The 15,962-nt window shown below is 36.8% G+C and overlaps 1 protein-coding gene across 1 annotated transcript; it reads left to right on the forward strand.

Annotated features, from left to right (window-relative positions):
- The first annotated feature begins 5,789 nt into the window (after positions 1-5,789).
- Positions 5,790-13,314, forward strand: Smp_029970 (hypothetical protein). The gene is made up of 5 exons (XM_018799537.1): positions 5,790-5,893; positions 7,204-7,369; positions 8,790-8,937; positions 11,228-11,409; positions 12,760-13,314. The coding sequence occupies exons 2-5, from the start codon at positions 7,226-7,228 to the stop codon at positions 13,240-13,242; spliced, it is 957 nt and encodes a 318-aa protein (XP_018651316.1). The 5' UTR covers positions 5,790-5,893; positions 7,204-7,225; the 3' UTR covers positions 13,243-13,314.
- The last annotated feature ends 2,648 nt before the right edge of the window (positions 13,315-15,962 follow it).

A 15,962-nucleotide genomic window follows, 5' to 3' on the forward strand; every position in this document is an offset into this window, starting at 1 on the left:
AAACCTAGACGCCTTGGAAAACCTGGGAAATCAATTGCGGTTCGTGACGACTCTGTCATAATCATGAACCTTATTGACAACCCCGACCTTCCTCTCAGTTTGCAGGACAAAAACGACAGGATGCTCTGGGGAGAATTAATCAAGAGGCTGGAACTCCCTAGAATAGAGCCTTTGACCGTCACACGGCTCACTTGGGGGAAGGACTCTAACCACCTAAACCACCCGAGGCTGCTTCCTGTTACACTTAAGAATGCCTCCGACGTAGAGGACGTCCTGCTAGCCAGTCACTTACTGAGGTCCGATGGGAACGTAAGAATACTGCCCGACATACCGTATTCTGAACGAAATCTCATCCGGAACATCCCTAAGGAATCTCGTGAGGCGTTCTTCCGTGGACGAAATATCATTGTGCAAGGTGTGCCGGAAAATACGGACCCAGCTCAAGCAAACTCTGATATTCGGGAATGGAAATTCATCAAGCATTCCTTAAAACTCAAGAACATATTGACCCAACAGGTAATGAGACTGGCCAAGAGAGACGGAGACTCTAGGCCCCGGCTGCTGAAGATAACCTTCCCCTCCTCCCACATGGCGGCTGCAACTCTGGAAGCATTTCGTGCCAATAGACGTCGGTTGCCAACTGGCATCCATATGCATCCGGATAGGCCCCACGACAGCAGGATCAAGCACAAACGAAAGCTGGAGCTGACAATTCCACTCGTGGACTGTCTTGATCATAAAAAAAACGTGTAAAGGACAGGGACTACCAACTCGGTAAACATCGTATAGGTAGGCTACCTGTCCACTCACACACGGCTCATATAGACAAACAAGAAGAGGCTCACGCGTTCCAAATTGAAAGCATAAACTGCCTATACACGAACGCCGCGAGCTTGCCAAACAAAATGGATGAGCTACGTGAACTTAGCAACGCTAATGATGCCCATCTGATAGGAATATCCGAAACTTGGATAACGTCTCAGTTTACGGACCAAGAGTTAGCAATAACTGGGATGTCTTTATTTCGCAACGACAGAAAAACAGGAATGGGGGGTGGGGTAGCACTATACGTACGGTCATGCCTGGATGCGCACCAACTTCACAATCAAGAGTTTCACAATCTTGACGAGTCAGTATGGTGCTCAGTAAGATTATCTACCACCTCGAGGTGCCTAGTTGGGGTCGTTTACAGGAAGCCCACTGCCGACATCGAATATGACAAACGTCTGCTGGAAGGATTAACTCGCTCTACGCGTCTTGGATTCTCTCATATCCTGATTCTAGGGGATTTCAATCTCCCTAGAATCAACTTCGTGGAACATACATACATTGGTGGTGCCAACTCTACTGAAGCTCTGTTCTTCAACCTTATCGGCGACCTGGGATTATTTGAAAATGTGAAGTCGGCAACCCGTTGGAGAAACAGTCAGACGCCGTCACGCTTAGACTGGGTATTCACAAATGAAGAATTCCTAGTTGACGACCTCTCAATCCTGGCTCCCCTGGGCAAAAGTGATCACGCCGTCTTATCATTCAGCTTTGTCAGCAAGACGGAGCTACGATATCCTACTAGCAACAAGCGCTGGAACTTCAAACGGTTGAATGTGTTAGCTTTACAGGACTATCTTCAACAGGTGGATTGGAATGTTCGCCCTGAAATTGAAGTGGATGCTCATTGGGATTTTTTACTGCACACGATCTTATGTGCTACTGAGCATTCAGTTCCTAAAATGGTCCCAAAAAGCTACAAGCAACCTGCAATCATCAAGAACCGCACTCGTCGTTTGCTAAGCCGCAAAAGGCACTGTTGGGCTGAATATAAACGAACGGATAACAACGGCGCGTACAGGCAATACAAACATATAAGGAACACATGCACAAAGGCAATAAGAGAAGACAGGCTTCAGTTCCAGACCAAGCTTATCGATAGATTCGTCTCCAATCCGAAAAGCTTGTTCAGTTATGCAGCTTCTCTTCGACAAGGCAAAACTGGAGTTTCCCAACTGCTTGGTCCTAATGGCCCGACCAACAACGACAGTGATGCCGCTAACCTTTTGGCTGAACATTACTCCCGGACATTCCAACTGACCCACATCAACCATACTGACGAAAGCTTCACCTGCACCTGTACAGGACTTTCCGAAGTGGACCTGAGTGCTGACTTGGTGCTCCGTAAACTGCAGAACCTAAAAAAAGACACTTCTCCTGGTCCGGACATGGTTCATTCCGCTGTATTGAGGGAAGCAGCTTCAATCCTGGCGACACCACTTAGCGTGATGTTTGCACACTCGCTAAGCAGAGGCAAACTACCGGAAATATGGAAGCTGGCCCACATCACACCAATTTTCAAAGGAGGTCGACGCAGTGAACCCTCAAGCTACCGACCAGTGGCCCTTCTCTCCATACCTTCAAAAATTATGGAATCCCTAGTATTCGACGGCATACTAGAACACTTATCATCCTCAAAGTTCTTCTCGCCTCAACAGCATGGTTTCAGAAAAGGTCATTCTTGTACGACCAACCTGCTGACTGCGGTGGATAAATGGACAACCATCCTTGATCGCAAGGGGAAGGTTGACGTCATTTACCTGGACTTCTCAAAAGCTTTTGATAGGGTCAACCATGCATGTCTTATCAAGAAGCTTGGACGATTGGGTATAAAACCCCCTTTAATTGACTGGATCACTTCATACCTAGAAAACCGACATTTTAAGGTCAGGGTTAACTTCACTCTCTCTCAGGCTATGGAATGTCCTAGTGGGGTCCCCCAGGGCTCAATACTAGGACCTCTTCTCTTCTTGATTTATATTAACGATCTTCCTCAACAAGTTTCATCTGATTTATTGCTTTTTGCTGATGATGTGAAACTTTGGAGAGAGATACGTACTCACAATGATATACTAGTTCTGCAGGAGGATCTGACTCGACTTCAAAGTTGGGCAGACGACAACGGACTTACCTTCAACACTTCAAAGTGCAAGGTAGTCCATCTGAGACATGTTGCAGACTATAGTTAGAACTTAGGTAACTCACCTCTAGAAGTTTCCCAAGTTGAAAAAGATTTAGGAGTGTTGGTACCCTACGACCTGAAATCGTATGCGAACTGTGACAAAAACGCCTCTCAAGCAAACCTTGCACTAGTAACATTGAAGCGCATTTTTGGCCAGTTTGACGGTAGAACCTTCCACATAATCTTCAACAGTTTTATTCGTCCCCACTTAGAGTACGGAAACATAGTATTTCCTCCCTCCCTCCAAAAGGATAAGGTCACTCTGGAACGTATACAACGTCGAGCCACGAAATCAGTTCGGGGTCTCAAATTCAAACCTTATGAAGAGCGCCTCAAATCACTTAACCTTTACCCGTTAGAGTATAGGCGTCTTAGAGGTGATCTTCTTATGACTTATAGTATCCTTAATACTTCTGGTCATCCCCTTAAACAACTTCTTAAGCTTAGTCATAACACTAACCTCAGAGGTAACACCCAGAAATTGGAGACCCTACATAGCAGAACAGACTGCAGACACAACTTCTACTCCGTTAGAGTTGTCAAGTGCTGGAATTCGCTGCCGACTGAGCTAGTCCAAGCGACTTCCCAGGAGTCCTTTAAGAGAAAACTTGACTTATTCCTAAGGACTAAGGATAACATATTATTATGATTTACCAAATTCTTTTTTTTCCCTCTATTATCGTTCATATACCTAGGTTCTTGCCTGGAGGTATTGGTGATCCACTGCTATCAGACACGGAAGCCCGTTAAGCGAAAGCTTCTTCTATTCCGTCCTCAACCATTTGAACCATTTGAACCATTTGAGGGATTTCAAGGTCACAGCGCCAATTTCAGTACCTGGTGCTCATGTCAAGTCGGTCCTCAGAGGATTTTAGAGAAGAGTGGCTACAATATATGAGATTACTAAGAAGTTCCTTTATCTAGAATCGTGCAGACTACCGTGATGTCCTGCGATATAACATTTTGAAACACCATAAGACGTTAGCTAGAATAGGAACCTTTTTCGCTCGATCCAGATTGAAACTAAGGCATATTATAACAATTGCCGCAAAATGTGTAATAAAAGCACCAGTAACATTGGCTGCAATAATTGCAGATATCACAGAAACCTCGGCTGTTCAGTGGTATGAGTATTATAGGTACATATCAATAATAAAAATGATAAATTTACCCACCCGGAGTACACAAACAATATTTAAACTATGTGGTGGAGGCCGAGAGGGTCTTTGTAACCTTATCATGGCTCCAGAGACCTAGTACTGTGGAGCGAAACTGTGAGATAAACTTTAAAAATTAGCTTGGTGGGACTGGCAAACTATTATTTTATTGGAATCTTTGCGTGGTTGTTAAGCTTTCTCGTACTGAAGACAATGTTTTCGTTTTTCTTCTGAAACTGATGGTTAAAGCAAGTCAGTTATTGATAATGAAAGTGGCCGTAGATTAGCTCTTAAGTAATCGCTCTTAGTACCTACGGAAACAAAATAAACATCGAGTTTTCTCATGACTCTATAGTTGTTATTATTATCTCTGGTAGGGACTTCCACGGTTCTCTGATTCTAACCACTGAAAAGTTTGTACATATTTCTGTGTGAGTTCGTTCATGTTCTTTTATAAATGGACATCCCCATAGGTGTAATTTAATACTAAGATGAATCGAGGGTCTGTTATAGTGTAGGGGACCATGAGGGATATTATACACCTGAATCATATTCCCCCTAATTCTTCTGTACTTTACAAGTTGGAAGCTTAGACTTTCCTGAAGATCTGCGTATGGATTTTTTTGTCCGAGCACCTCTGTTGCTGCTCTTCTTGGGACACTTTCCAAGCGAGCACTATACTTATTAAAGTAGGGCGATAACGCAGAAGTTTTTTCTAGATGAAGTCGGAAGTAAACACTTAAATCAGTTCTAAATGGTTCCGAGACTAGGTTCCCTAATGTTCTGGCAAGAAACAACAAGACAGTATGTTTTGTTAGCTTCAGAATGCCAGTGGGAATAGAGACGTGGGGTACTACACAGAGTGATGCCCCAGTTTTTTTACTATGGTGAGGAGCGTGATGTATGTATCACCCGAGAATTACTAAGTGGATAGATTACCTGTTGGGGATGTAAAATCTCCAAATACAACTTGTGAGAAAAAATCAATATCGATTTAAGGTGAATTTATATTGAATATAAAGTCAACTTTCAACACATTTTCTTCTCATTACTTTGTGGACTTCCAATGGATTTTGGCTATGATTTGTGTTCACTGACAATGTCTCAGTTTATTAATCATGACGATTTTAATAGATATGTAGTTCATTAACCTAAATGTATTTTCTACTAGGAAGCTAGGGTTCTTACTCTAGATGTAGCATGGAAGACAAGAATAGTAGTCTCGTCGTATTGATGTCGGAGTGGACAACTAGTAGACTAGCACACGTATTTATCAGTATTAGCATTGTTCATCATCAACATTCTAAATTTGGTGGTATTGGTAGGAAGGTGGTTTATGTTTCCCCTAGTTCGGGGTTTTCTGATGAACTATGGTTTTCGATTATTGTTATGAAATTTAATGTTCTGCTTACTAGAACTAATCCTAGTTGCTCAGAATTCCATATTTTACGAAATATATAGTACTAGACAAAACCACTATTGACACTATTAATATCAAAACACTCCCAAATAGTTGAATGTGATTTGTTATTCAAATTTTCTTTCCATCTAATATGATATTTATTAATCTTTTCACTCATATTGTGAAAAGGAGTTTGTATGGTGACACCGTAGCTTCTTTCTAGATCTTTTTCAGTGACAATACCCATTCGAAAGCTGATAAATGCAGCTAAGGTATAGGAACCACGACAAGTCAGTGTTACTGACGTTCTTATAAGGTTTACAGGTATGAAAACTCCTTTTTTGTGTTATTTTAAGTAGGATAAATCTATGGGCTTGCTTTGGTTGGATAATTTAAGCCGTAGCATTTCTCAGTGACTTTTTTGAGTTATTATCCAGTCTAGTTACCTTTTTCTTTTGAAATGTAAATTAATTGTTAAATAAATAAGAGGTTTCATAAATTTACTCCTGATTCGTTTTTGTTGAATAAAGGTTTCCAATAGTCTGATAGTTGTTTTACTCCCGGGAGCAGAGTTGTTCTTCTAAACATTCTTACATCGCCTGTGTCCAGATCGTTGTATACTGAAGCTTACCAGATGACTGTACAGTTTGTGAGAGAATCGTTAGACACACCATTTCTTAAGAAATTTCGCAAACGTATTATTTACTGAATCGAATCCTTCAAACGACTAAATAAAAATAAAAGTGGCCACTACTTAGGACAGTTAGTCTAGATGATTGACCGCAAAATCACAACGGTCAAACACTAATGAAAACATAGTCTATATATGAAGGCCTTAAGGTATACTGGCATGTAGCTACTATCAAGCACAGTTGATTCCATGTTGAAATTTTTGATCTTTGAGTACGATTTATTTGTAAAACACTTTGGCGTTCTTAAGTTGATTTTCTGATATATATATATATATATATATATATATATATATATATATATATATATATATATATATATATATATAAAACCGTAAGTGTTCGTATCCACCCCACAAAATCTCAGGAGAGATTTTGATCTAAATGTATTTACTGTCTTCCTATCCTTATAGCAATCTTGATTAGATGCTAAGACACAAACCCATTAGGAATAACGTTAGAACAAAGAAATTTCACACCAAAAGTTATCGGGGCTGATATTGAGAACTACTAGTTTAGCTAAGTGAGAATAGTCTAGGTAGCTTTATCTTCAGTGCTTGGTGTTAATTAATTTGGTTCATTCTCATATGTTCCATAGAGTGAAGCACAATAATGTGTTCATAATACTGATTGTATATACCTCATAGTATAACTGAATTCCGTCTCTTTGTGCTTTCTTATCCTAAATGTTGCAAATTTTTGAGTTGATTGGAAAAACACCCGACTTTGTGTAGTTACATGTCGCCATAGCACCATTACACTGTGTGTTAATTTCTACAGTTTAGTATTTTAAATGAAATAAAATGTTCCCTAAACAATAGTAGTTGGCCTGAATGAACATGATCACTCATTCTGTTCAATTGTTTAGTTAGTTTTCAGTTTCCAAATTTTCCATAAACTTACGTTTAAATATATTGTGTATTTATTGGTTTGACATCGCAAAAGTTAGGTTCCACAATTTGAGTATATGGAAGAGAAAAGCCATTCAAGTGTTTCCGGTGCCTCATCAAAAAATGTAAAGAGTTGCAAATATCGTAACAACCATTCCAAGTTTATCACTTCAACTCCAATTAATGGTCAAAATCATCGGAATAATTCATCTGTAAAACAGGTCAGACCTTGTAGTCAATTCTAAAAGTAGTGTTAAATAAATATTTTGTCACTTAATATGATATATTAATCCGTGTACATCCTCGTTTAAGGGCGTATGTTGAACTTTTTCTGAGATGATGATAGTGGATAGAGTCTTTCCAGAGTTGTCTAGCATTCGATTTTTTTTAGCTAATTCTGCGTAGTGCAGATTCATATACCCGATATCGAAACACACTCTCAGGACAGAGAGGTTGTCAAGGTTATAAGTCTTCTGGAAAGCTCCATTGATAATTAGCATCGTAACTTTATTTATTTAAACACATAAATATTGGTACAAAGGGGTACCAGATATGTATGCTCCACACAAATCTCATTTGATTTGTATGAGGGCTGTGATACTGCTCGGGTGCCCAAACCGAAGCAGAAACATCGTAACTACTCAATAGCTGAATGATGTAATCGGCTCAACAATAACATGGAGTGTTCAATAGGATTATTCAGATCATGCAATAGTATGAATTAAAATATGAAGGAGAAAAATATCTACTTGGTCTCTCAACAGACTAAAGTGTTGACTCATAATTGAGCCACTTTCTTTTGCCATTCCAAAATGACGTATCATCCTGAATAAATCTAAAGAGAGGAGAGTTCAAAAACCTTAAGGATAGACGGTTTAGTATTAAATGGTGATGAAAATGTTGGATGTTAATTTCAGGTCTGGGCTGGAAAACCGATAATTTGAGAACTAGGTACATCTAACTGACAAATCTGTAATTGGACAAAATGTGTGTTCTGAATCCCACTGAAAATAATATTAAGGTATGCAATGGTAAATAACTGAATCACTGTACTTTTCTCCAATTTTCAATGCTTATTCAATCAACGATAATTTTAAGCGTGCTAATTTCTGTTGTCGCTGAAGTACGTCACGCATAACTCAGCACTCAAGTCACAGCAGTAAAAAAATTTAGATTCATTTTGGGAATGAAATGATTTGAAGAAAATACTTAAGTCAGCTAAAAATTAAAAGCTTAAATAAGATAATACACTGTTTAGGAAAAAAGCAGAAAAGTCTCTAACTGTCGGTTTTAGTTGCCTTACGTAAACCAACTCCAAAGCCTACATTTCTGTGTACAAATCAAATCACTAATTAGTGACTTTGATTCTATTTGTGTGTACATCAAATTCAAATGACAAAAACAGAATCCTATTTTCATTATTTTTCGTTATGTTTTCGATCTCTAAAGGAACTGATAGTATGTATTTCTAAAATCCCCCATTCTAGAACTGAACACTCGTTCAGTACTTTTCAGTTTCGATTGTCGTTTTGATTAATACAGATACCATTAAGAGAATGGCTGCATAAAATTTGTTAACTTCGTAAAAATGTCGAATTCTAAAACAATGTATTGTTTATTCTTTTTTATTTCAACACTTAGGAATCGAGGACCTCGTTTTCAGTGAATGAACGCCTAACAAGTTTATTAAATAAAATTCTTCCTTTAAAAAAGAAATGGAACACAAGTTTTCATCAGTCATGTATCGTTTTCACAAATCTGGCTACACATATTTGTAAAATCCTGTCAGGTAAGTTTGAAAACATCGTAACTATTCCATTTTGAATCATGCCTAGTACTACATCTATGTATTCTTGTCCTAACCTAATCAGAATCTTCTCAGTTTAAGAGTTTGAGATTTTCCCAATGGATTCTGATTGTTTAAAAATCACATTAGTTTTTGACATGAGACATAGTTTACATCAATGCACATCAATATTCCTCGGAATCCGTGGTAGGAATTCATTTGTTTTGGCAGTCATATTTTCCCCATTCATCCTTAAATTAAGGTCATATTTAGGTTTTAAAATTATCGATAGAACTGATGTGACTATGACATTGGCATCGTTTATCCCTTCATGACGTATTAGTCACAAGAGTTCTGAGTGACTAGTTTTACATTAAGACCACACTTTACCTCAGAGTTAGGTTGAATAAAATCGAAAGCCACACATCTTACCTTTTTAAGTTGACAATGTCACTAGGATGAATGAGAATTTCGAGATGGTATAACACTCAACAAGTAATCCGTAATCCTCCATATATTAATCAGTTATAAATAACACTGATGAGTGATCAGTGAAGTAAGATTTGATTAGCTACTGGATGTGAACAGGCAGACACTCATATTTCCTCCTTAATATGTGGTTTCTTTTCTACCATTACTTTCTACTCTGTACTCATTGAATGTAGACTGCTTGTGTGTTGAGTAAAGTATTATCTAGCCCATACTATGGACCTCTAATCATAGTCGTGAATTGTGTATCTTGTATAACATGGTACAGTCTGTGTGTAGCATATCGATTAAGTATCCAGCTTGGTGGTGTAATGAACAAAGACTTGGTTAGATTAAACCAAAATCACACGCTGCATTTATAAAATATGAATACATTGAATACACCATTTGTACATCTTCCTTGAATTATATCTTACAAGTCCCATCGTTCTTTCATTCCCGTTGCTACTCGGACTGCTTTTGCTTTTCTCTACTCCTTATGTTCCTCTTCTGTCAGTAAGAATCGTACTTCCAATTCTTGGTACAAACTACTTATATCTGTCCGGATAAGTAGTACACATCACAGTGGTAGTATAATTTCGGTCACTGGTCGTATTATCGTTAAATCGTAGTGTATTGAGGAAATAGAATGTATTTTTATGCTGTTGATATGTCAAAAGTAGGACCTGGTAAGAATATCTATCGGCTGAATATATATCAGTGGAACTACCGTTTATTTTTCAGCCGTAACCCGCTACTCATGTCATCACTCAATATGTTCTTGAAATGCAGTCACGTTTTGGATTGGTTGCCATTAACCCTTTTACAATGTATATTCACCATTGCTTGTCTGAGTAGGGGATGACTAGGATTGTGTACAATATTTGTCAATCATCTCGATCGATGAAGTATTATGCTCATACCAGTCTACTTTCCATTACTATCTATTAATCTACACGAAACTTTAATACTACTCGCTAAATGGTTCCATCATATCCCAGCGATGCTTTAGAGACACCAATAATCAAATATTTGTGGCTTACGTAAATGTCGTACTTTTATGGTCCATGCTTTACAGCTGTGGATCAATAAATAAAGACTCGTTGCATAATATGTTTAGCTTTAAGAATTAGCCTGTTCTAATCATTGTGTCTACTTAATGAAACTTAGATCACATGTACATGATGTCATAAGAACTTATTTTACTTTTCTAGAGGTTAATGCTTATCATTTCATAATTTAGGTTCTGAGTGACTTGTTACAAGTAATATTTAGTGTTATTCTCATTAGTTCTTTATCACTCTTGACTTGACTTTTCCTGGATAATATAAATTTCAGTCGAAACGTTGTTATCTAAAGATCTTTATTTCTCTGTTAGTTGTACTTTAGAATACTTGCCAGTAGGAGCTAACTCGTAAGCACCAATCATGAACTCTCAGTTTTCTGTAAATTTACAGTTAATAACCACCTCTAAAAGAAACTTCCAACTAGATTGATCATTTCTCCAACACTGTAAATGTAAGGCTAGTCATTATCGTCAGTAGGAATTGTGACGGACAGTTAATAAAAAAGGTTTTTATCATAATTTTTCTTTCGTTTCTGATGTTGGTATGGAAAGTCTAACCAATTTACTGACGTACATCTCTATGGATTACTTCTATGTTATTTGAACTTTTTCATATGTCTTACCAACCAACTAATTTTCCAAAGTATCACGGAATTAAAATTGCATAGAAAGAGACATACTACTTATTAACTAATGGTTAATGAAATTAAAAAGTGTAAGTTTTCGAAGTTATGTTTCATATGTTAAATTTTCTCGCAGGTTCATCATCCTTCGAGAATCATGATGATTTTGTCACTTATGAATTGTGTAATCTATATTTAAATGGTAATTTCGAACAAATGACAAAACTTCGTGATGGTCAAATTTTGGAAACCTGTTATGATAAACTAAATGAATGTATAAAAAATATGGAAGATTGTGGCGTACAGCTAAAGTCTATGGTTTGTATTTTTGTTCTTTGATTGTTTTTTCGTCATAGTATTGCATTGATTCTCTTTATTTATCAAGATGGTCTACATCACAATCCGTTAGTCGTTTTCCAACCTATTAGATGTCCCGAAAACATCACATTCTTGACTCATTTTTTTTACAGTTTCACTTAAAATCTTCACACTACTATTCATCGTTTAGTGATATATTCGTACACTAAGCTACTATTTCTCAATTTCAATAGGACGAACGAGACGACTTCTATTCTTCTCTTTCATACTACATTAACTACAGTAAGGACTTCAGTTTCCTAAAAAGAATTTTGTTAACACTTTGCTTACATATTTACGCTAATATTCCCGTGTGTCTATTATTATGTATGCTTAATCCTGTGTTAAAGCCCACATATATATTCTTACCAGCTTATTTGTTGGCCACTTAAATCCTATTAATAAATTCGTTCTCTTTCGTTGGTATTCACATCGTGTGCGTGGTGGCTTTTGGATCTGTGCTGAGCAACAATAAGCTATAGTCATTGCTTTGTATTGTCTTCTGAAATTTGTATACCATTGGGAGTTATCTAATAACGGTTTTCAGGACGATTGATAAACGAACCAATTCCACACCAAACTAAAACTAATGCATCATTGTCCCTTATTTTGCTGTGCCTTTTTTGAAAACGGTCATCAGTATTTACCAATACACAATACATTAACAGAAAATATGCATAGGATATCCGCTGAATAAACTATGAACTCATGTATATTGTCCAAAACAAAATAGTCTGTTCGTTCTGCATTACTGAAGCTGCCGACCAATTAACTGCTAAAACGTCAAACTCTACAAACCATAGTTCTACTTGTGGTGATATATAGGTCAAACTGATGTGTCAGGAGGTCTGAACTATACCGTCAATCTTGAATGACTTACCAACCAATGAGAAGTCAGTGTCTAATTATAAAACACTTTCTGATCAATAGCTGTTGAAACGGAAGTCGATAAATAATTATCACATGATTAATAAACCTTTACATATTGAATGATTTTATTACAATAAACAAGAAATAGCTAAGTTTATAATCTATGATTTGTTAGCGTTAGGAGTACGGTTAGAGTAAGAGGATACTTTGTTTTCATTAATGCACAGGTTACCCGTCAACGGGTTTTAAATCTCACGCAAAAATCCTAAAGATCTCTATCTCAACTGTGACCGAATTGGCTATATAAGTTATTTCTACCATTGTCTTTAGCTGTATAATAATGATAAGCCATCGTTGTTTTATTATATGTGTGGTTATTTTTCGACATCCATTCACAGTTTATTTGTTTGATTAATGAATTTTGGTTGAAAAAATCTGTAGCTAGATCAATTGAATTATTTGAGAAAACTAAATCAAAATGAATCAATTTATCAGCAGTATGCCACATGCCAATCGATATTAGACTCATCCGTAAAGATAAAAAGTGATTCTACACTAGAAGATGACAACAGTTTGTTCACTTCAAATTCAACTCGATCATTTACGTCAACATCATTAAAACAACGAAGACAACAACAAAAGTTAAGTGGAACTTACTTATACGAAGTATTCACCATTGAAATAAATGGACTAATCAATCAAATTGAACGTGATACAAGCATTCGAAAATATTTAGTGAAAATTATATTGCCTAGCACTTTGCATTATTTTCACTTAAATAATATTGTTCAAGATAATGATAATGTTGTCTTACTAAAATTTGTGTCCATTTGGCGTCATTTTGGACAATATGTTTCATGGTTTACTGTTGTATCGATGTCTGAGCATATTTTGAAAACTATCTCAATAATACAGACTGAATGAATTCATATAGAATCATGTATATATTTACATACCTTTTTCTTGTACAAGAAATAAATATATTATTTTCTCTGCGTTGGACTTTTTCAGCTTCACGCCACATTCGATTGACACGATTGTCATTAGAATATATTGGGACACAGTTTTTACCACAAGACGACAGTCCTTGAAAAATTGGGAGTAACTCCATACGATGCATTATTGATTAATGCATGAAGTGTAGACAGTAGCTAATAAAATTCTGACTGGATCGCTATTCCAGTCATTCCTGCTAATTTACTAGATTTCTATAAGAACTCAGTAAAACCGAACCCTACATCACGATCAGTAGGTTGAACAAATTACTTCAACTTGATAGTGAACATCTGTAATGAAAATAATAGAGTATGTTGGGATAGATTTGTACATAAATAACCAATGAAATATACCATGACTGTTAGTCATTGCAAGATAATTCGGTCAGGTCGAAGGGGATATATTGATGTGAGAGGAGATAAAAAGGAAGCAGTAGCGATGTACATAGTCTCCAAAATCTCTTGCATTGGATCATGGTGGTGTACAACAACAGTATCATCAGATGACATTGTACTGGTCTCCAATTAACCCATATTCCAACCTATCTGTTAACACATGTTTCATGTTAATGAATACACACAGATTAAGACCGTTTGTGTTCCTTTGTAATGTGTGTTTCAATGAAGACGTTTGAATGAGAATGAGTGAAACCCCGTGTTAATTGCCATTGTGTTTTGTCTCTGGTGTTATTGTCGTGTGCGATAGCATTGTTTGTTTGCCAAGTCGGTTTGTGATAATCACATGTTAGTTGTGGAATCGGGTCTTCCTAATTGCCAACATTCTTATCTGCCTACAAATCAGTGAGAGACCGAGAATACCGTTTCCTTTCCATGTTACACACTAACATGATTTGAGATGAGGTGTGGGTTTGGAGAACAGTGTGAAGTGCGATGCGATGATACCCGACGTAGTTGATAGTGTGTGCGTGTGGATGTGGACTTGATTTCAGTATGATTTCCAACTGTCTTTCATCCAATATGGTCCACCATACAAGCAACTTTGACGATGATCTGATGAATACAGCACACATAATACATCCGCCGGTGATTCTGATGCTTACGCTAGGTGTTGTAATTAATTGAAATGTGTTATGCTTACAGCACAGAATAGCTATTTAGGTTATGTTTACAAACAGTAATGTCCATATTCAGAAGTGGTTATATACTTCCCATGGTTCATTCGATGACTATTGTTGACACAGGTAGTATAGAGTCATATCTCAGTCCAGAATTAAATGAAGTTTTGTTAGCGTTTCATAACTCTGAAACTAAGCTTCAGCAAAAAAACTTTTGTTTCACGTGATATTTGTCGAGAAAGGTGAAAGGATTTGTATTTATAAATTAATTGACGCAGCAGAATGAATACAAGTGTATCGAATTAAACTCAAAATCACAGTGAGACAAAAGCTTCTAGTGAATCAACTTCTGAGGTGGATCCAAATCAAAAGAGCTTGGTAAAAATATAACAACACACCAAGTTACCAACGATATACCAAAAGAATTAATACTACAAATCTAAGCGTATGTCTATAAGTAACGCAAAAGTTAAAAAGTTACAGTTAAATTATAAAAAGGTATATTAAGCAACAAAATGGTAATAGTGTTATGAAATGAATGTTACTTGTTGGCTGCTCTCTGAGATAACAACCACAAATAAGTTCACTTGATTAACAAAGGTTCCTCTGCACGTGATGGCACCAACAGCAAAACGAAGATTAAATCCGGTAGTATTATTTAGTAATGATCCGGGCCAAAGCTCCAAAGTGGTGTGGAAAGGCCTAAGAGAATGTTATAATACTATTATAATCTTCAATCAACGGCCGTGGCCAATAAAGCAGAAGAATGGACGACAGAGAAAGCGTTTACATTTTAAGAACCGCGGTAGTGCAGTGTATGTTAGATATAACCAAACAAATACATTCGTTTCTTTACCATTGATACAGAGAAACAATAGATATTGATTATAAAAGTAGTTACATATAAAGTGTGACAATTAGGAAAAATATGTGATCTTTATTTTGTTGCTACGAATAATCACTGAATATACATCCCACAATACTTCTTATCAGATTTCTCATGTTATTTTATCATATATGAGTTTTTCTAATGATCCACATATTTTTAATGGAGATTCTTATAAAAAGTGAGAATAATATTTCGGAATATTAATGATCCCCTACGGAGTTCGTTCCCGTGTCCTTCATAGAGCTGAAACCATATAAATTCGTACATTTCACTGCAATTTATATGTATAGAAGAAATTTGTAGACCCCCTTTCCCTTCCATGACCGGATATAACTTAACAAATGAAATTGTTATTTTTTAAATTTAATTTTGTTATCATTAGCATTATCTTCACATCCGTTATTTGCAGCAGGGGGTTTGTGGGGATTTTAACAATTTTATATAGGTGAGATCGTGAGTCACTTGAAGCTAGACCACCATGGAAAACCTAGAAGCACTGGATGGCGGTTTCATCCTATTGTGGGACTCCTCAGCAGTGCGCATCCACGATCCCGCCTCGCGAGATTCGATCCAATCCGTTATTTGTTTGTGATTTTCCGTCTCTTTCTGTTTGTATTCTTCACTATCTAATTATTTACACGCTTCTTATTACGTAATGATTTTAATGTTTTTTGATGATTATTC

The sequence above is a fragment of the Schistosoma mansoni genome, chromosome 3 (assembly GCF_000237925.1).
Source record: "Schistosoma mansoni strain Puerto Rico chromosome 3, complete genome".
NCBI classification, from domain to species: domain Eukaryota; kingdom Metazoa; phylum Platyhelminthes; class Trematoda; order Strigeidida; family Schistosomatidae; genus Schistosoma; species Schistosoma mansoni.